The sequence below is a fragment of the Lissotriton helveticus genome, chromosome 1_1, assembly GCF_964261635.1.
Source record: "Lissotriton helveticus chromosome 1_1, aLisHel1.1, whole genome shotgun sequence".
In the NCBI taxonomy this organism is placed as follows: Eukaryota; Metazoa; Chordata; class Amphibia; order Caudata; family Salamandridae; genus Lissotriton; species Lissotriton helveticus.
This window is the reverse complement of record NC_136057.1, coordinates 23,664,662-23,687,385: the sequence shown is the minus strand read 5'-3', so window position 1 is coordinate 23,687,385 and position 22,724 is coordinate 23,664,662. Positions and strand designations below refer to the sequence as shown.

The following is a 22,724-nucleotide window of genomic DNA, read 5'->3' as shown; positions in this document are numbered from 1 at the left end:
TAGGTTGGAAGGACCAGAGAAATCTGGAGATCATCCTAAATCCCAACACGGAAGACCAAGTGCTAGTGTGGAATGAAGGGGACCGTGTGGGTGAGAAAATGAGCAAGGAATACAGTGAGGTGTTTTCTGAAAAGATTGGTTTGTTGAGAGGGTTTAAAACAAGATTATACTGAAGGAAAAGGCTGTAGTGGTAAATTAAAAATTGAGGAATGTTCCATTTGTTGTGAGGAACAAAATGGAGAAAGAATTGTCAAGATTGGAGGTTGCAGAAATAATAGAACGTTACAATAATCGGAATGGATGTCTCCAGTAGTTGTGGTCAGAAGTCCGATGGCAAGATCAAATTATGTGTGGACTTAAGAGGTATGAATCGACAAATTAAAGTGGACAAATTACCCATTACCCAAAATCTGTGAATTATTGGCCAAGACGAAAAACATGACCTGGTTTTCAACTGCTGTGGATTTATTATCTGCGTACAACCAGGTGCACCTACATGCAGAAAAAATAACAGCTTTCATCACACCGTATGTGTGTTTTCAATATGTAAGGATGCCATTCAGGCTGGGGTCGGCAGTCTCAGTTTTTCAGAGGTTGATGAGTGGAATTTTGAGGGAGTTCTGTATTTTCAGGATGATATTTTGATTGTGGGCAAGAACAGAGGAGAGCATGACGAAAGGTGGAATACAGTTATGAAGGTGTTCGAAATGAAGGGGTTGACAGCTAATGTTCCCTCCAATTTTTTTTTATCTGTGTGCGGCAGTGAATGGTCTCTGTTCACTTCATTCAAGGCCATGTGTGTCAAAGACATGTCATAACTCACTAACCAAGCGAGTGCACTACCAGAATTAGTGGTATTTGTCAGAGGTGACATCACTCACCCTTTAACCCTACTTGTATATAAGACCCTGTTTCACGCATTACTCTGCATGAAAGGGTTGTTCCATGGGTGTTCCATGGGTGTTCCCACAAAACATCCATGGACCCCGAAGCATTCCCAGAGTCGCTTGGCTTCATAAACCTGGGAATGCGTCGGATTCCTAGGACTCCCCAGGGGAGGTGTAAGGGAGGCGCAACAAGGAGAAATACCTTAATTTCTCCTCCTTCAAACTGCAGTACACATAGAAAGAGGAAAACTCCTTGTGATTGTTTGTGTGTAGGAAGGTGTTCCTTCCTGCACACAAACAATCACCCCTACAAAGCAGACACACATGCACCATGGCGCAAGGGTGCCTGCGTTGGCACGTGGCAGCCCATTGGGCGCCGGCGCAGGGGAAAAGGACAGGTATTATCCGTGTCTTGTAGATACGACGCCTACCTGCCCTTTTCTTTTGAGGGACGGCAGTGTCTCGGGAAGGCTTGCTGCACTGCCGTGCATCAAAATATTGTAAATGAGGCCCATCGTTTTTAAACACGAACCACTAGTGAACGAATAGGCAAGACCGTTGTGATGTAAACCCTGTAGGTGGTCAAGATTGTTACAGAGCAACATTCTAGCCTATTAAATCACACACAATAGGTTTTTGTACAACTGGTATTCTGAAGTCACATATTTGAAAGGGATTTCATATGCAACAATGAAGAAAAAGGAGTTTTGGTCAAATCAAATCAGTGTCTAAGATTTCCCAAGTTAAGCAGGAAAGCTGTGCTTTTAGCAGGTTTAACTCTGTACAAATCAGCCACTAAAAATGCATCTATTTGTTTTAACTCTTATGCGAATGCTTTCATTTTATCACAATGTGCATTTTTCTGCTGTTTTTATTTAGGGCAAGTCCTTGGAACATTTTACATGAGCATCAGTTCCATTGTTTTTGTAACCTGGGAAGAGTAAGTCACAGGCTGTTGAGCGCTGCCGAGGTTTGAACTTGGTTCATCAGCTCCAAAGTTAGCAGCAGCTCTGGCCATTGGGCCGCTGAAGCCATAGATAAGCTTATTAAAAATGAATCCTGTTTGAAAGGGTTCGCAAAGATCTAAGTGCATCCACATAAGAATGCACTTCACAGCAGCAGGACAGCAGACGCATTGGCAACAGCCACCTGCCCATGAAGTCGTACTTTCTCTATTCAGAATGCCCCCCCATCAGATACGCTATGGAAGCGCAGGTATACTGCTCCTATGACGGCGCACGCCAAGAGAAAGCTTCCATCAGCGTTCATGATTTAGCCCCTTTGCTGCGGCGGCAATTCCGCTGCAGCACTCGGGGGGAGGGGGAGACCGCGCGGCGCTCCCATGCTCGTGACAGAACCGCTCCGTCACGAGCCTCGGGCGTGCTGTGCTTGTGACGGAGCGGTTCCGTCACGGCCCCGCCTGCTTAATAGAACGCGCAGCACAGGCGCGCCGAGCGGGCCGTGACGGAACCGCTTCGTCACCAGCACAGCACGACCGAGGCTGGTGACGGAACGGTTCCGTCACCAGCATGGGAGGGGTTAAAAAGCTTGGGAAGTCTTTCTCTTCATGCGTGCTCCAGCAGAGGCCCTGCGCGCCTGCAAACAGTAGGGTGCGCACACGTGTGCACCTTACAGGGAACATAGCTGACAGCTGAGTTTCCATAATGTTTGTTTGTGCAAAACTAAGTGACATATTTGGGTCATGTGTTTGGGAAAGAAGGTAGATCACCCAAAAAAAGTTGCTTGAGTTGCTAAGGAAGCTCCTGAGCCAGGGAATAAAGAGGACCTGCGCTCTTTTCTTGGACTCGCTGAGTTCTACTCAAAATTGTAAACAACTTTGCAGAAGAGTCATACGACCCAAGACAGTTGCTGACGGTGCAATGTGAGTTTGAGTGGGGAGAAAACTGCGTGAGAGCATTCCAGAATCATGCCGCATTCTTACTGTGGATGCCAGGGGACAGGGTTTGGGTGCAGTGCTCACGCAGAAGGAGGGTGGAGAAAGAGTATGTAATTGGGTTTGCATCAAGAAGCCTTACACCCACAGAAGAGGCGTGCGAGCGAGAGAGAGAGAGCGAGCGAGAGCGAGAGAGAGCGAGCGCGAGAGCGAGCGCGAGAGCGAGCGCGAGAGCGAGCGCGAGCGCGAGAGCGAGCGAGAGAGAGAGAGAGAGAGCGAGAGAGAGAGCGAGAGAGAGAGCGAGAGAGAGAGCGAGAGAGAGAGCGAGAGAGAGAGCGAGAGAGAGAGCGAGAGAGAGAGCGAGAGAGAGAGCGAGAGAGAGAGCGAGAGAGAGAGCGAGAGAGAGCGAGAGAGCGAGAGAGAGCGAGAGAGAGCGAGAGAGAGCGAGCGAGAGCGAGCGAGAGCGAGAGAGAGCGAGAGAGAGCGAGAGAGAGCGAGCGAGAGCGAGAGAGAGCGAGCGAGAGAGCGAGCGAGAGAGCGAGCGAGAGAGCGAGAGAGAGCGCGAGAGCGCGAGAGAGAGAGCGAGAGAGAGCGAGAGAGCGAGAGACACTAGCTTGTGTGTGGGATATGGAGCATTTTCTGGCACTTGTGTGGGGCACTGAGTTTGATGTTAGAAGGAACCACAAAACAATGGTAAATTTGCTTACAACAGAAGGGTTTGTGAAGGCGTCTGCAAGAATTGCCAGGCTTTCTATGCAGTTACAAGATTATTATCAAATCAAATATGTGGCAGGTGTACAGAACAAAGTTGCTGATTGTTTAAGCCGTACGCCGTTACCCATTAGAGAACTGCCAAAAAGTGGGTGGAATGATTACCAGATTGCTTCAGTGGAAGAGGAAGGCATGGACTCCAAAGAGAGAGGAGTGGAAGACTGAGCATGGGAAGGATGAGTTACTTGAGAGAGGGAAAACAGTGCATCCTAGGAGGGTGAGGGGACCTTTGAAAGGTTATTGGGAGGTAAGGAATGAGATTGGAGTGGAGAAGGGTTTTGTTGAGAGAGGAAGAAGAATGGTGCCTCTGCAAAGTCTGAGAGTAGGTTTTGGGTTTATGTCACGAAGAACATTTTGGAAAAGTAAGGACAAAGAAGGGATAAGTCCCTTTATTGGTGGCCAGATGAGGATTTTGAGGTTGAGAGAAGAGTGAGGGATTGTGAGCAGTGTTAAAGAGTTTACCTACCACGAGACCACCTTTGAGGCCTGTAGAGTGTCCAATGATGGTGTGGGACATGTTAGCAGTGGAGTTTGTGCATCCAGTGCAGACTATGTAGGGTGAAAGTAGATATATTATTGTCCTAATTGACTTAGGAACTGGGTGGAGTTGGACGTGGTGCAAAAGGCAGACGCGGACACAGTGGTGACATTTTTGAAAGCAGCATTTAAGAGAAGGGCTGCAGAGGACATTTTGAGTGCTAATGTGGCGCATTTTACAGCTTCTAAGGTAAACAGTTTATAAAAGAAATGGGGTGAAACATGTCAATACTTCTGTGTATCACCCACAAGGGAAAGGAGCAGTGGAGCGATTTAATCGGGTAATGAAAGGCACCATCCAAACAGCTTTTGAAAATAAGAAGCGATGGGAGGTGGAGTTGAAGAAAATGTTGATGACATACAGATGGACACCTTCTCTCACTGTGTACAGTCCTTTTGTGCTGATGCGGAGTAGGGAGTCATTCACCAAAGACAATAAGGGGTGGGTGGATAGTGCAAGACGAGTGGAGTGCTCACCGGAAGCGCTTCAGAGGAACACGGTTGAAGCTGGATGGGCTTATAAAAAGTAGGCCTGGGTGGTGAACTTTGCACCATTCGCGGGATTTGTGGCGTTTTCTGCACTCCGCACAGCTCGCGGAGTGCAGAAAACTCTGCTTCGCGATGTGCAGCAGAGTTTTTTCCCCGCTTGCGAACGGTAAGTCCGCGAGCTGCCGCTCGGGTAGAAATTCTACCCGAGTGGCAGGAGTACAAGCACAAACTGCAGTTCGCACTGCACTCCGCCACTCATGGAGTATTTTGTAACTTCCCAGAGTTCCGCGTAACAAAACTCCACAAACTACGCCCAGGCCTGATAAAGAGTTGTTGTTTCCGTGGTGTCCTGCCACAACGCAGTTGAGAATAAAGGAAGTTGTACACTTGGAAGCGAGTGCATTTATTCCCTACAGGTACGTGTGATGGCAAGGAAAGGCCATCTAACTGCTGGTTCCAACAAGGCAGGAGTAACTGAGCTGACAAACTAGATGTTGGGGTGCAAAGGGAGGCAGGGTAAACTGCCACAGCCCAAGAGTGATCTAGAAATGAACTGTTTACTTCCTTCCTGTGCACGACAGGCTTTCAGCTCAACTAGTATTTCTGATATTGGACAGGCATGCCAGGTCGGTGTGTGCATCATGGGCGGCTGTAATATCACAGCTCCATGGGGCGCGCGCCTGTGTACACGGCTGCAGATTGGGAAAGCAAGGCCTCCCTCCGGGGATAAAACAGGTTAAACCTGAGCCGCCAAGGCCTGTACCCATAATACCGAAGCTATACAAAGCTCGCGATAACACTGAAACTAAAATACCCGAAGTCAAAGGATTTAATAGTAGAGAATTCTAAAAACAGCTAAAAATAGATCAAAGCTGAAAAACGTGCTCGTTAACGAGATACATTCGCAGAATAAAAGAGCTTAAATGCCGTGAATGGTGAAAGCTTTGCACATGCCGCCACCTACTGGCCATAAATAAAATATATGGAAAAGATAGGCTCATCTCAGATTATATGCCTATAAATAGGAACTAAACCTGTTTATAAGAAGCAAACATCAATTGAACAGGAGCTAAGACAATGTGATGCAAGTCTCACCCTAGTATTTACAAGAGTGGGGGTGCAGAGACAGCTCCCTGGTAGCCCCCTCCCTGAATGTACAGTCTGTTACAGGCAATAAAAAACAGAATTCATGGCAAATCTTGCTGGTCAAGAAAAGAACAAAGGTTTCCAAGACCAACTATTAAGTACAAACAGGTTCTTTTGTAAGTAAGTTCAGTAAAAAAAATAAAAAATTGTCAACAAGTCTTTCAACTGAATCCTTTTGAACCTTCCAATGTTCATAACATGTATTTGGACGTGAAGTGTCAGATATTTCAGCCGAATGAAGAGGATTCTTGGCGCTAGAGGGTGAAAATCCCATGTTTTCAAGAAGAAGGTAGTGCTTTTTCTGCAGGCGATGATGACGCTGCAAACCCAAACTCCAGCTCCAAAGTGAGATGCACGGATTATAGGGTCGACAGTCCAGGAAGGTCGAGGCGCTAGAAAGTGATGCGGAACAAAGAAGGCAGCGGCCATGATGTTCCAATGACTGCAGGCCCAGGGTGAAGGGCGCAAGGACACTTGTCAGGAGGCGGTGACCCGGACAGAAGCAGATCACGTCTGGTTTGGCGCATGCTGCAGCCTCCAAGGTTACAACAAAGAGCTCTTCGTAACTTCACAAAGGGAGGACACGCGGGGCCCCGAGAATAAGGATCGAATGCAGTCCTCGAGCCTTGGGGGCCAGTGCTGGAGAGCCTCATTAAAGACCCTCGCTGGCACCTGACGGCACCACCAGTACCTGCCACATCGTGCAAGATTTGTCGTGGTTTGTAGTTACCCGGCGCATCCTTGTTTGCCCGGGTAGCTGCACCTTCTGCACAGTTCATGCGTTGTACGTCACTGTAGCTTATCAACAGAGTTGGCCCTTCTAAATTTTGAGAAATGTCTTCTTTTAACATTAAATTGTGCTTGCCAGGACGGCCCTAGCACATGCAAATCTTTTTTACATTTTACTTTCTGCAACCAATGCTTTTGAGCCCCCAAAGACAGCAAGAACATGCGAGCATCAGTCCAATGTTTGTATGCACAGGCAGAGGGTGCGCACAGGTGAGATCTCACATGCGCAGAGGCAGGTGTGCAGCAGTGGGACAGCAGCAGTGGGCACACTTGAAGAGCAGCGCTGCAGCTCGCCAACGGAGCAGTGACGCTGGTGACTTGATGCCAGGGAAGTTCACTGCCCGGACTGAATGGCGATCACTGGGGCGCTTAGGTCGCGGATAGGGAAGGTGCGCCAGGTGTATCCAGCACTACCTTGAAGATGCTCGGCCGCAAGGGTTCAGGACCTTGGTGGAACATACAATTTGTACCAGGCAAGGGAAGGAAAAGGGACACTGCACCTCACAACAAGGCAGACTGAGGCAAGCACTATCGGATATCACAGGGAAGCTCTTCTGAGGTTGTCATTACTTAGTAACATACAACATTTGGCCTCTGTTGGGTGGGATGATCCATCTACTGGTGCGTGCGGGAACTGAACACTCTCACTTATGACTACATTGCACAACGGCGGCGACTACTGCACAACAGGGGCGACTACTGCACAACGGGGGCGACTACTGCACAACGGGGGCGACTACTGCACAACGGGGGCGACTACTGCACAGCGGCGGCGACTACTGCACAGCGGCGGCGACTACTGCACAGCGGCGGCGACTACTGCACAGCGGCGGCGACTACTGCACAGCGGCGGCGACTACTGCACAACGGCGGCGACTACTGCACAACGGCGGCGACTACTGCACAACGGGGGCGACTACTGCACAGCGGCGGCGACTACTGCACAGCGGCGGCGACTACTGCACAGCGGCGGCGACTACTGCACAGCGGCGGCGACTACTGCACAACGGCGGCGACTACTGCACAACGGCGGCGACTACTGCACAACGGGGGCGACTACTGTACAACGGGGGCGACTACTGCACAGCGGCGGCGACTACTGCACAGCGGCGGCGACTACTGCACAGCGGCGGCGACTACTGCACAGCGGCGGCGACTACTGCACAGCGGCGGCGACTACTGCACAGCGGCGGCGACTACTGCACAACGGGGGCGACTACTGCACAACGGGGGCGACTACTGCACAACGGCGGCGACTACTGCACAGCGGCGGCGACTACTGCACAGCGGCGGCGACTACTGCACAACGGCGGCGACTACTGCACAACGGCGGCGACTACTGCACAACGGCAGCGACTAGTATTAGTACACCATGCACCTAGAACAGAGAGGTTTGGTGTGGATGGTTGTATCTGATTCTTTTTTGCAGCTATACCTGTGTTTTTCGTTTTTTCACATTATATGCAGTAGCTTAGACTTTTAGGTCCTGAGGAATGCTAGACACTCTGTAGGTCATGATAGCAGAAACATGTAGACTGACCCTCTAACTTGATAGTTGCCGTTATTTTTTTCAAACTGCACTAGCACTGTTTTTAACCCTGACACCAAGAGATACATATTAAATCTTTTTTCTCCTGGTAGTTAGTTGTATTACACCTTCTCACGTTTTTTCTTTGAGCACTGCACCCATCACCCAATAACTAATTCTAGCTTTTCATATGGTGGATTTTTGTATATCCTAGTAATATTGAAAACATCCCTGACCTCCTCCCTTACAGTGAGGGAGTTATAGCCCTGGGGTGCACTAGGTGTTACAGCTGGGAAGAGATCCCAGAGGGTGAAGCATGTCCCCTTTTTTTTTTTTTGCAGAGTTTTATATAGCGCGAACTAGACCCGAACCGAATCAGGTATCAGAGCGCTTTACATAACACCAGTTACGTTACATGAGGACACACTTTCATTTTTAGGCACGGGGAGATTAAGTGATTTGCCCAGATTCACAGGAGGTTTTTGGCGTCGTTACCGAGACTCGAACCCAGATCCCCAGGTCCGAGGTCGAGCGCCTTAGCCGTGAGGCCAACTCCTCTCCCCTTGGTGAGTGATGGGACTCCGTCCTAGATTTAGGGCTTCCTTGTGTGAGACTTTGTACATTTGACTTGTGTTTAGGACGCCCTAGGGCGCCAAGTAACCGGTTAGACCCACAGTTAATCCAGTGTGTTTGTATGGTAAGGTAAATTTATTGCACAGTTAATTAAAACTCAAAATTTAGAATACACAGCTTTAAAAGAGATATATGTCAAAGATAAAAATGAGTTATCAAAAGTTAAAATTATGTGAAGTTCATATTAACGGTTTACTTTTTGTTATTGTTCATTTGAGCTACTGACTCAAAGTTATGCTCAAGGGCACTGTCTTTCTGTTGCTCAGTTTCCTCGTTTTGTGTTTCCTTGATTCTCTCCGTCACTGCATCAAGGAATTTTGTAAATCGGCAGTTTAGTTGTGTCTCCTGCGGGTTGAAACATAATTTGACTGCCTGTCTGCAGTATCTGGTGCCCTTCTGATTCCATATTGCGCGTAGTAAGGATCTCCTTTGTTTGTATGGAATTCTTTGCCATCAGAGCTACTCTCTGCAAAACCCTAAAAACTTGGCTTTTCAATAAGTAATGTCTTGGTCTTCCTGTTCTCCTTACCATTTTTCAGTTTTCTCTTTTCTGCATCCCTCCTTGTTAGAGCATTAGTGCCTAGACACATCGGGGTAGTAGAGCACTTTATAAATAAAAATGTAATTTAATTTCAAGGTCAGAAAGTCTGACTCTTGGGCCAGAGTCACCATCGAGCCCTTCCCATGTGGAGTTGTGTGCTTGAACCTGAACTGGCTGGTGGTAAGACCGGTGCCCCAGAGTCTTCTGGGATATGCCACAACAAGAAGGTAGCAGTCAGGGGTACAGAGAGGACATAGAGAACAAGACCAAGTACACAAAATTACGTACAGAACCTACAACAGGAGCTAGACATGCACGCTAAACTAGACTAATATGGGCAACACCTATCAAAATCAAGCAGCACAATTCAACTACAGACACAAACACAAGATGAGGGTCACAAGAACTCACTCCAGAAAAGAGCACCTCCATTTTAGGGTCAATGGCCAGGTTTTAGCTGTGCTAAGGGGTTAATAACAATTGTGAAGATTCCACAACATGTGAAAATGATAATTTGTCTGGTGTGGTCTATATGCACTAATATTTGTAAGCAGGGTACGTATAATGCGAGTGTAAGAACTAACTCAGAATCAGGCAGTGTATTTACTGATGGAGACAGGGCCACCAGGAATTGTGTATTAAACAATGCAAGTCAATAATTGGAGGTTTCTCCAAACAATATACACTGAAAGCAGAAACGTTCATCTGATATTCTCACAGGTGCTTCCTTGCTTCGGTGACACAATGAAGGAAATAATATCACGAAGAAGCTTATCCTGCACAGAGATGAGACTGGAGGTAAGAGCCGGAAGTTGGGTGGGGGTTTGTTAATCTTAATGATTGATGGTCGACGCAGCCTTACCAGTCTTGGATTTCTGGAGAGGGGAAATAGGTAAAAAGCCGACACCCGCACTAGAATTACCTGTAGCAGCTCCTTAGGGTATACAATTAACAACAGTGCTGGCAGAGAAAAAACAAAGATGTCAAATGTCATGTCAAAGGTTCTTATATAGCACCTTATCACCGCAAGGTCTCAAGGCGCTTGCTTTGGGAACCCGTTTTGGCTTTTTTTTTTTGTGAGATAACCCGTACTGGGCATCCCCAAGGTGAAAGCCAGGCATCCCGCCGCGGTGGGGCTGTAGTGGAGATTAAGCAAGCTATTGTCCAGAGTTGCAGAGTGTGAACCCGTGATTCGAGTAGGCACCGAAGCGAGAATTATCAAGCCCGTGGACATTTGTGCTCAAGACCCTGGCGCGTCGGGAATCGAACCCTGGTCCCAGGTCTGACCTCTGCTTCAGGGTCTGCCTCCTCTAACCAGTGAGCCACACTTCTCCAGGATAGATGTTTTGATATCATATGGAATGGTACATCTATTTTCCAGGTCATTGAACAGATGGAATAGTGACAGTCAATGAGTAATCAAGGATTCGGCTAAAGCAGAACCATTGTAGGACAGACCACCAGGATACCACTGACAAAGGTCTCTAGGTCCTCTTTAGGGAACAGACGCATACACGGAAGAGGACCACTGAAGTGGAGTCATTGCTAAGGTGATCGAGTGCTGCCTTGTGGCCTAGGCCTCTGCAATGGAAATAGAAAGGGAATGGAAAAAAAACAAAGATTGTCTGTGTGACTAGTGCACAGCAACAGGCTTTTATCATCTGCAGGAAATTCTGTGGTGGAAGAGTGGTACTCATGAAAGGTGAAGTAGCAAAAAATATCCCACAAAAAATACAGATCACAAAGGAAGGTAATTTGCACTGAGGTTGTAAAATGTTGAAAGTAATGGGAAAGCACAGGAAGAAACAAACAGGGCCCTGCGTCCTTATTTAACCCCCTTTCGGTGCAGCACACCTGTGCAACGCTTACCTGTTGTACATGTCGGCCATCATCTCCACCTCCAGCTCAGCAGCCAGCTGCTGCGCTCTCATGGGGTCCATGGTGGACGAGGGGTTCTCGGCCACAAGATCTCAAACTGCCAAAGTCTTCCCTTTGAGGAGTGGATTGCAGCCGAAAATGGATCCTTAATGAAATCTTGTACTTCTGCTTGTAATTCCTAATCTCCAAGAGATCCCAGAAAGCGGACGTGGGAGAATCCTCGAAAAGATCAGACTGGGCTGGTCTCACACCAGCACCGATACAATCTCACAGAGGTGTGTCCTTCAGAGCTGAAATACAGATGCAGACAATTAGACAGGGGGTCAGGCAGGTGCAGCAAAACATGTGGATCATTCCATAAGAAACCAGAATCTACAGTCCCTGGGCAACCAGATTAGCATGGCCGAAACATATTGAGAAAAGCTGATAAAACTGTGGCCTCAGATTCAGTGTGTTTATTTATTTTATTTATTTATTTATTTCAAAGGTTTTATATAGCGCTACTGGACACAAGAGTATCAGAGAGCTTTACAAGGATGGTGAACATAATGAGATAAAATTAACAATTAAGCGAAAAAGAGTTACAGTATGATAATTCATTCAACAGGGCTAAGGGGGCAAAGAAACAGAGATAAAATTAAGTGGAAAGTGAATATAAAAAGTTAGGAGAGAGAGGGGGTGAAGAGAGGGGGAGTGAGAAAATGAAGGGATTGAGAGGGGGTGGGAAGAGGAGTGGACAAGGGAAGAGAAAGGAGTGAACATGGTCAGAGTCCGTAACATTAGATACCCCAGTATTTGTTGAGAAGAAGTACTTTGAGTTCCTTTTTGAAGAGAAGGTAAGAGGGGTTGCAGGGAAGATCCTTAGGGAGAGAGTTCCAAATTGTAGGAGCGTTACCAGAGAACCCACGGTATTGTGTGCTGGGCTAGCCAGAACAAAGAGCTCCCAGCACACTCCCAAGGACACCAAGAGCAAATCTATCCCACCACCTGCCCCTCAGCAGAGCCGACACTATGAAGAGCTGCAACCAGCAGACATCCTTCCCCAGCAATCGACATTAGGACGATTTACATCTTTCAGTGAAAAAATGCATTTACAAAATCTGAACAAATAAGAATGTTATATATCTGAAGCCCATAGAGGAGAGAAAACTCATGAATATATGCCTCAGGTGGCAGCCCCAGGCAGGGAAGCATCCTTTACAACGTAACTGGTACAACGCGGTACTGTTACGACGCAGCTTTAACAACGAAAGTCGTTACAATGACTTTCGCCGGAGGGCGCTCTAGGATAGGTGATAGTTTAATTTACTATCCAACATCTTCCCCACTATCCACGGGGACTGGTGTTGGAATAGTAAATTAAACTATTCACTATCAGCGCCCCCCCCCCCCAACGCAAGTCGTTGTAACGACTTGCGTTGTTAAAACTGCATCGTAAAGGGTCGCGTTGTAACGGTACGCGTTGTACTGTCATACATCCCCCCCAGGCATAGTGGTTACTATGACAGAAATCACCTGATAGCATGCAAAGGAAGTTACACTGAAATAAGTGAGAAGGGTGATCAGTGTTTCTGCCATTGAACTGTAGGAACTGTGGAAGCTTGATTCCTGAAAGGATGTAAAACTGCAAATGGAGTCTCAAACTTACAGGATGCATTTGCAGATTAACCCTGTGAGCCCTGTTGGACCAGGCACCTACAAATGCAACAAGCCACAGATCTACTGATCGGTGACCACACTATAACCGACCTAGAGGGCAGCATTGGGGCAACTGAACTTGCCAGACAGCTCTGATGGAATCTTTGCTTTCTATGCACTACTCTCTTCAGGAGCATACAAAGAAGCACAGATCAGAGTGAGCAGATTCAGGGGGCGGTCGTGCATGAACTTCAAGGGACTCTATGGCAGATCCATTTCAAACTGCTACTGAAGGGCTGAGCACTTCAGGGAAAAGCCCTCCTACAGCTTATGTCCCTGTAGCCACACAGGCAGTCACTCAACTGATCCTTACTACAGTCCACTTCTTTGTTCTAGTTAGAAGTGGGGGCACTTCTACCTTCTGGTTTCCTCACAGGCCTGAAACTGCTGTTTCAGTCCTCTTCTGTTCTTTCTTGGCCCAGTGAGTGTTCCGAGGAGGGTGTCTTGGGGTGGAAACTATATGGCTGGCACTTGCTAGTGGGTGAGGATGACCACTGGCTTCTCTCGAACAAATTCACTAAAAGCTCCCAGGGGCAACCCTACCCACATTTACAGCAGTTCCTGTTTGCCCTACTGTAAACAATTTCACAGTGCAGCTTACTGCCAAAATTCAAAATGGAGCAGCACATTCTCCCTTGTGCAGAGCCGGTGTGCCCTATTAGGGGTGTGGCCAGGGAAATGATCAGCCCCCTCCTCTGTGGTCACTCACAACGGGTTCTGGGGGTAGCTACACTCCCTCTCAGTTTGGAGGCAGCCTGGCTGGGAGAAGAAAAGTTTCCCGTCTCCAGGTCTTACCTTACATTTATTTACCGGTGGTCTTGGTGGAGAGTTAAATATGCAAGTCAGGGATAAGTTAAATTCTATGAATTTAAGGGTCACATCACATACAGTGAGCACCAGACAGCAATGCTCCTGTATGCAGAGTCTATAAAAGTCAGGGGAAACGAGGGTGACTGTGTAAAAAGGGGCATTTTCCAAGAGAAGTGTCTGTTGCCTCTTCTAGATCTCTCATCTGCTTGCCATATGATCAATCATCAAAGCCTTCTGCAGATAGTAGAACACGGAACAGTCTTGAACTGGTACTCCTTCCCCTTTCTACTCCCAACATACACAAGTAGCAGAAATCAGCATGCATACTTTAAACATCTGCATGATCTGAGGCATCTCACAGGGATCTACACTTAACCAAACACTGCTTAATCTAGGGATGGCGGCACACAGCCTATATGCAACCGACTACAGGGTCACCATACAGCAATACCCTAATGACCACCAACGTTACTTCAGAATGTCATCCATGAAGGCACCCAATATTTAAGCTATTACCACCTGACTGTACTGCAATGGATATTATACATTCTCTTCATGCTGGCTCAGCATAAAACAAAGTTCCTCCTGGTATCTCATAACATCAAAGCAGATTTGAGACAATTCTGCCCAAACGGAATCACGAAGAGTTCTCTCCTACTGTCACCAGAACTTAGTTCAGAGGGCTTCTATGGGGGTGGGGCTTGCGCAATGAAGATGGCGGGCGCATCTCTGTACACTCTTGCTCCAAAGCGCCGACATCTGTCAAAATCTGAAGCAACCCATCATCCAACTCAACTTGGCTCTGCAGGATATGTCAACTGTTTGAGATGCCTTGTGGCCAGAGCATTTAATGATTATTTGGATGAGGCCAGCTGGAGTGAGCGTGGTAGACAACTGGAGTGAGCAACGAGGCGAGACACCTTGAACTGGGCTGCTGCCAGCCACACCAGAGAGTTGTCCTCCCATGACTGATAGAGACAGGAAATGGGCTGTCGCTGCATCCTGAGGTGGACGGAAGCCTCAAATCACTACGACATACATCGACCCTAGGATCTGACGGTCCAAATTGGCCAGGCAAAAGACAGCCTCCCATTACAGTTTCCATGTGGTGGGCCCTCATTGATGCAGGAAGTGGAATAGCGCAACAAGCACAGTTACCAGCCCTGAACATCCAACACACACGCACACAACACAAACCCACACACACCCCACTCCCCCTACCTGGCAGCAGAATGCATGTGGTAAAAAAATAAAATCTTATCCGTCGCCTGCACAACACTGCAGCAATTCTGCCCAGACACTGTGCTGCCTCAGGCCTGGGATGCATACATAGTCTTCTGTTTTGGTGATACTCCCCTTCACCTCCGTCAACCGGTCTACCTGTTGCGGAGGTGATGGCATAGGAGGGATAAATCCATTCTCACTTGGTCAATTTTGCTCTCCAGTGATGAATGGGATTAGGCTCTACTTAGAACAATATCAGTCTGAACACATTTTGGGGACCCCCTCCCTACCTATGGAGGATGCTTAAGTGCGGGAGCCCTGAAAAACAGGACAAAACTCTCCACATTTCTAAACTTGACTCCGGACCTGCTTGTGCCCTCCTGTGGCAGCCGCAGTTGTTGGACGAGCTCCTTCATGTTGGCTCAGTCCTTTATTTACCACCTTCTGTGTATTACTTCACCAAAGACGTACCCAAAGCTTTAATATGAGGCCCACATTTGTATGGCTTAACTTGAACCCTACTAGAGCCGCCCAAACCCCAGCGGCATCTGCCACAACTCCATTAGTGCTAAGAAACCGTCTCAGACACGAGGTGCACAAGATGACTGTCCCGGTGGAGTCCGACAGCTAGGTGTTGAACGAGGTCACAGCTACTTACATTTGGGGAAAGATAAACCAAACCCAGAAAGTGTGCGAGCCACCACAGATAAATTCAACAAAGCTCAGTGGGCCTGCGGAATCTGCCAAACCCCCAGGTGGAGAGGAAACAATGCTAAATCTATGATCTTACAAGCCATAATAGGCACATTCCTCACTGGAGAGACCCCAAGAATATTGCAGCATACATTTGCTAATTTTGCTGCACTTTTTTTTTTTTACTCTTAATCATTCCTTTTCAACCTAAAATCAATAAAAATGTGTAAGCAGAGTATTCTCCTTTGAAATATGCATGTTTAAAGTGTCTGAGATTGTTTGCTATACTCTCTTCTGGGTGAGGTCACACAGTCTGAGCCCCCACTCCCTCCAACGCAGACATATCCTCACTAATATGGCTAAAGGGCAGCAGCTTCCAAAAAATGAAGTCCCAGATGAATGATGGCCTCTTCAACACTCTGGTCACCACTCGCTCCCCTACCTCCATGGCCCGTCGTATCAGATAGGGGACATCATTCGGCATCCGTGACCCTCGCATAAGTGGAGGTTTACAGGTTGCTCTGGGGAGAGGAAAGCAGGCACCGACAGGTGACTGGGAAACAGGGCAGATGTAGGGGGCAAGGCGATGGTGGGCTGGAGTGCTATGGGTGGTGGATTGTGAACAAATATTCTTAGTTTTTATATGGCTGCAGTGCTCACCGCATGCGGCACAGGCTTGGGGGGCTGATGTTTTTTTACTTACTAAACTAATATTTACGTGCAATGAGAAGTCTAAGCATATGCTCTCAACATCAAAAACAACATCTAAACTAGAAAATACAAACTTCGCACTTGCTCTAGCGGAGGAAGTGGATTAATTTCTTAGTCTATCCCAGGATCATTTAATGCTATTCACCACCTTGAGAGAATTTACACGAACTGTGTGTCTGAGTATTACAAACATTAATTTAAAACCCAATACATGCAGCAGGGCAGAGGTGGCCAGCTAAATACCAGATATAACAGATTTACGTTGTCACAGTTAGCATAGACCCTAGGAAACTGGGCAAGCAAGACGCTCTACAGACTGCATTACATCTTTAATTATGGGAGCCAGCCAGTAATGTTTCTGTTTTGAGAAAAATGAATAGCCCCCAGTCAAGGCTGCAACTAGTGAAACGACTGCAAGTAAACAAGTATCAACTCCTGCAACCAGCACACAAAAAAACAAAAGTTCTGAATGTCCATTCTGCATCAGAAAAACATTGCCTACTTCCTGATCTCGCAACTACAGCTATTCCTACGAGGAACTATTTCTGTGAATGACACAATCACTGTTCTGCAGATAGCCACAAGATGGCAGAACGGGCACATATGTTCATCTGTGAAGGCTGCCAAGCAGCAGCAGAATGAGCACCACAAGTGCAGACTGAGCAGGCTTGCGAGAAGAGCAGACCCCCCCCCCCCCTTCAGGATATACAAATTTTAAAATGTAAATTTTGCGGCATTTGACTAAAGTACAGATTTTGCTATTTTTTTTGCCACTCTCGATATAAGGGGGGGGGGGGGGAGAAATCCCTCCTACGTTAAGACCTCTGCAACAGGGCGACTGAGGACAGATGGGCTGTACCACTGAAATAAAAGACTGTGTATGCATCCTTCAACACCAGGTTACCAAGCTGCTTTAAACCAGGAAAGAACCAGAAAACAGAGCTGAGGATGACGAAGGACGTTCCTGGCAAAACATCATACAGGTAGTGGCAATGCCAGAGGGGACTGTGGGAAACCATCAGTCCCAATTCATCACATCCTGGCTCCAATCATGGATTCCTGCCTAGGACTTGGCTTGTGCTTTATTGTGGAAAGGATGGGAAAGCCTCCCCTGGACGCCACTCCGACGAGCCTCATCTTTTGTTACCTCGATTATAGAGACTGTACTTCTGTTCTTCAAGCAATAAGGAACAGCGGCCTCACCCCAGATTATAGCCTCAAAGTACAACAGCAAAGACTATCATTTATGGAGGTCAAACAGAAGACTAAGGCTATGCAAGTAACTTGTATGTTATCACTCCCAGCAAGACTGAGGGTCCTTCATAATGAGAAATCACACTTCAATACCCCACAGGAGATGTGGGACAGGCTGAAAGAACACACAAACATCAGGCTCTCATATGTCTCCTAGGATGACCCCTCCACAATCTTAGTCAGTGCAAGGCATGGGTAGACCATGGAGAAAGGGGTTCCTCCGAACCCAGAGAGCAACCAGACTATGGGGTGGAGGCATCGAGAAACTGAAGGAGAACCTCCAATTCCATACGCCCAAGTCTCAGAAACAGAGAACGTAAATCATACACCAAAGGGCTCCGAGATATCAGGATGACAAATGGGCTTCAGCAAAGACAATACCCTCTACCTCCCCCCTCAAGTATAACTAAGTTCACCAAGTCCACAAACATCTTCCTCTAATCCCTAAAGATCATGAAGGCATATCTCATGCTCAACCTGCTGCCCATGCACTCATTTGTACATTCTGGCAACGCTCTGGTTGTTAGTGTCCATCATGCAGCCCTTGTTCCATGGAAAGCAGCATTACACTTGCCAGCCTTACTGGTCTCTTAAGTGAATATCTGATCATGACAACTATCGTAAAAGACTTGAACTCGCTACCTTGGGAAGGGAGAATTACAATTGAAAACTAGTGCTTGAGTAATAGAGCCATTTTTTAAAAGACAGTCCTACCTGTCAGGCCATCTCTTTACCCGACGTGCCAAACGAGTATTAAGGAGAAAGGAACTCTCTCCTGCTGGATCCACAAAAATTACAAAACTTTTCACCCCATGAAGTATTCTTCCCAAGGATACGCCACCAAACTGTGGAACTATTTGCAAATCTGCCACAGAACTATGTAAACTCTCTTAACTTTTAGGATGGGGTTTAAAACATGTTTTGCCTGCACCACAACTAATTAAAACTGGGTCATATCCACCATCTGTTCTAGTGAGATGGAGATACATGCTCATTTCCAAACAGAATAAATCCCATAACCCTCCTTTCTTCTCAAAAACAATGTAACTCGTGCTCAAACGCACACCCGTTACCATATCTCCTGTTTGTCGTTTATTTTAACCCACTACAATCTCTAGTCCACCAATTCAGCTGCATCAAGATAATTTACAGTAGTAGCTTCTTCAGTACAATACAGTTGATCATAACAAGTTCTCCAATTTCTCAACAGACTACCACGGTCAACCATCTTGACTGTCTTACACCCTATTGCATCTCTGGTAAGTGCATCTTCTACCTCCCCAATCGCTCTTTCGGGTGTTTGCCCTCCCATTTGGGTATCCTTCCCAGAGGGCATTCAGCAAGGTTCATTACTGGATCAAATGCTCTTCTACCTTCACAACACCAATACCAGCATAAACACCCTCCTTCAGCCTTTGTTACCCATTCAACCCCTCAACCTCTACCACCAACCACTACAACACACAAAGAAAAAGGCCTTAACTCTCAGACTCACAGCCAGCTCCAAAAGCAGCAAAGCACTCTTCACCATTGTCAAGGAGTTTATCAATCCTGCAGATGCCAACAACATAATCACATCTTAAGCACTCTGCAACAACCTCTCAAATGTCTCTGAACACAAATTTGTCAAAATCTACAACACATTCAACCCACAGTATACCAATACGAGCCCCCCTTGACCACTCGGACACATCCTTCATCGCCAAACATCAGTCAAGCAACTGGAAGCCCTTCTCAAATGAATAAACAACCACCCTGATAAATACCATCCACTCAGGAGTTCCCTTAGACCCATGTCGCCTTTTCATACACAACCTTGGAAGAACCATCATCTCCCCCGCACACACTGCTATCCTCAACACCTCCACCTCCATAACCACACCCACATTCCCGTCTTGCTGGAAAAATGCTGAAGTGAACGCCCTACTGAAGAAACCAATAGACCTCAACACCCTTAGAGCTACAGACCCATCTCGCTCCTACATTTTACAGCTAAAGTTATTGGGGACCCAGCACTTAGACCACCTAGAACTCCATAACGTCCCAGACAACTCTCAATAAGGCATCGTCAACAACCATAGCATAGAGACAGTCCTCATTGCGGCCACTGATATCAGAAGCATCCTCAACCAAGGAGAAACTGCAACACTCGTCCTTTCAACCTCGCTGCAGCTTTCAAATCGGCCCCCTACAAACTACTGAACAGAAAGCTTCAGCACTGGGGTACCTGCGGACAGGCTCTCAAGCGGATATCCTCCTTCCTCACGGACAGAACTCAACAAGTTAGACTTCCCCCTTACACTTCAAAACCCAAGAAACCCACCTGCTGAGTCCCTCAATGATCATTGCTCAGTCCAATACTCTTCAATGCCTACACAACACGCCTCATAAAAATTGACAGCCCACAGCATCAATAGTATTTTGACAGCAGCTCATCCTCTCCCTTACTGACTCAACTAGCATCGTCAAAGCATTTTTTGCTCTTCATGTGGTTTCTACCCAATTGCAACCTGTTTGCGAAACTCAAGGTGAATCCGAAAAGCTATAAATGTCTGTTACGTAGACAAAATCTGGAATACAGCAATGGGTCATTTGCAGATCGCTCTTGGTTTTCTGAAAGAATCTAATTGTCGAATCAAAAAATAATTAAAATTAGAAAGATAAAATAGAAATAGTTTATATTTTCTTCTGTGATTTTTTGCCCCATTTGCCAATTTACAAAAGTACTACATAGTTTTGCTTGCTAGACCCCTCTGATCTCAGGGTTATATAGTGTTTCTTCAAACACACGATACCTAGAGCCACCAACTCGGCCTGCAGCTTATGGTTTTTCATTAGGTACAGATGAGAAATCAATTCAAATGATAAAAACAAATTAAAAAAATCTAAATGAAGGGAACTTTAAGATTGTTTAAATGTGCCCAACTTTAGGAATCGTGGCTATATTTATAAATAATAATTTGGAGGTTATCCATAATATCATGTGATTCAGGGGACATTTTGCAAATTATACTCTTTCTTGCACACTGGCTCCCATTTGAAAGCCAAATATGGATAGAAATATAATTAACAACTAATGTTCTACTATTCGTGTCAACATTTCTCCTGATAAACCAGTACCACGCTTGCGTGGCTGGGTTTATCACTTGCGTCAGGAAAAGCCCAAAAACGTAACAAGGAACCATCAAGATTGGCCATTGCAGATTGACACATTCTAGAGGTTTGGTTAGCTACTGTATTTTAGTCCAGGCTCGGCTGCAACCCAGGGAAACCCAGAAAACCGAGATTTTTATGATAACTAGACACCCAGATCAGTCCAAGGTGGTGTGGACCTGAACGGATCCCACTAAGTTTTCTTAGTAAGAATGCCCTGCAAACACCAAACTTGGACTAAAAGCAAAGGTTCATTATACTGCTGTGAGGCAATGTACAGAATCCGAGGGAGATCCACAAAATGTCTATCATCCAGCGTTCCCACACTTCTCCCAATAACAAGCATTTGCAATGCAATAGGTCTCGCATTAGAAAAGTTTGAGCTATTGGGTCTTGTAAATGACAATTTTTTTATTTATGTGTTGGTTTGGAAAATATCGAAATTAATAGCTTTGTCATTTACAATGCCAATAGTTTAAACTTTCGCAAATGTGATACCTATAGCATTTGTAATGCAATGTGTTGTATTTACATGACTTAGATGTATTGATATTACAAATAACAATGGCTTTTAATGTTTTTAATAATTAATACTTAAATAAAAGTTCTTGTAATTTATAATGGCAATAGCTTAAACTTTTGTAAATAAATTTTCTGAAGATGTTGTTCATTGTATTTGATTGTTACGAAAATCCCAGAACAGACGTGAAATATTAACATCTTTTTGTGACATTGGTAATAAAGCTTGAAACATTGAGAAAACACATTTGAACCAGTTGTTGTTGAGTGGTGGCGACGAGTGATGCTGTGGTGGCGACGAGTGATGCTGTGGTGGCGACAAGTGATGCTGTGGTACCGCATAGCGATGTTGTGGTGGTGCGATAGATAGAGTGAGGGCGATAGAGGGAAGGCAATAGATAGATACATAGATAGAGTGCGATAGATAGACAGATATTTATGTTGCAAGTATGAGGTGTGTAATTATATGGCACTGAGTGGTAATATGGGGAGTGTATGTTGTATTCAGTAGAGTGTAATTATGTGGCACTGAGTGGGATTTGGAGAGTATGTTGCATTGAGTGCAGTGCAATTATGTGGCGTGTAATTATGTGGCAGTGAGTGGTATTTGGAGTGTATGTTGCATTGAGTGCAGTCCAATTATGTGGCGTGTAATTATGTGGCACTGAGTCGGATTTGGAGTGTATGTAGCATTGAGTGCAGTGTAATTATGTGGCGTGTAATTATGTGGCAGTGAGTGGTATTTGGAGTGTATGCTGCATTGAGTGCAGTGTAATTATGTGGCGTGTAATTATGTGGCACTGAGTGGTATTGTGTGGAGTGTATGTTGTATTCAGTAGAGTGTAATTGTGTGGCGGGTAATTATGTGGCACTGAGTGGTATTGTTTGGAGTGTATGTTGCATTGAGTGCAGTGTAATTATGTAGCATATAATTATGTGGCACTGAGTGGTATTGAGTGGTGTTGGGTGGAGAGTGTTGCATTGAGATCACTGTAATTATGTAGTGTATAAATATGTGGAACTGTGTGTGATTATATGTAGTGTATTTATGTTGCATTGAGTAGAGTAAGAATGAGGCGTGTAATTGTATGGCAATGAGTGTTACGTGTTTTCAAACCGTTATGTACATAAGATGCATATGTATGCATATATGTATGCATGCATTTATATTTGTATTTATATTGTTATGCAGATGTGTATATATATATGTATATATATATATATGTGTATATATATATATATATATATATATATATATATATATATATATATATATATATATATATATACACACACACACCGCAGTGTGTGGCAGCGCAGCGTGTCTGAGGCAGCGCAGCGTGTCTGAGGCAGCGCAGCGTGTCTGAGGCAGCGCAGCGTGTCTGAGGCAGCGCAGCGTGTCTGAGGCAGCGCAGCGTGTCTGAGGCAGCGCAGCGTGTCTGAGGCAGCGCAGCGTGTGTCTCACAGTGCAGTGTGTGTGTGAGGCAGCGCAGTGTGTGTGTGAGGCAGCGCAGTGTGTGTGTGAGGCAGCGCAGTGTGTGTGTGAGGCAGCGCAGTGTGTGTGTGAGG

General features: G+C 46.1%; 1 protein-coding gene across 1 annotated transcript in view; it reads right to left on the bottom strand.

The window, feature by feature from the left end:
* The window catches only part of TIMM10 (translocase of inner mitochondrial membrane 10), a 61,556-nt gene that overhangs the window by 20,940 nt on the left and 17,892 nt on the right, over positions 1-22,724 (bottom strand). Inside the window, exon 2 of the mRNA XM_078674192.1 lies at positions 11,085-11,383. Coding sequence (XP_078530318.1) covers positions 11,085-11,155 — 71 coding nt within the window. The 5' untranslated portion in view covers positions 11,156-11,383. The remainder of the gene's footprint in view (positions 1-11,084; positions 11,384-22,724) is intronic.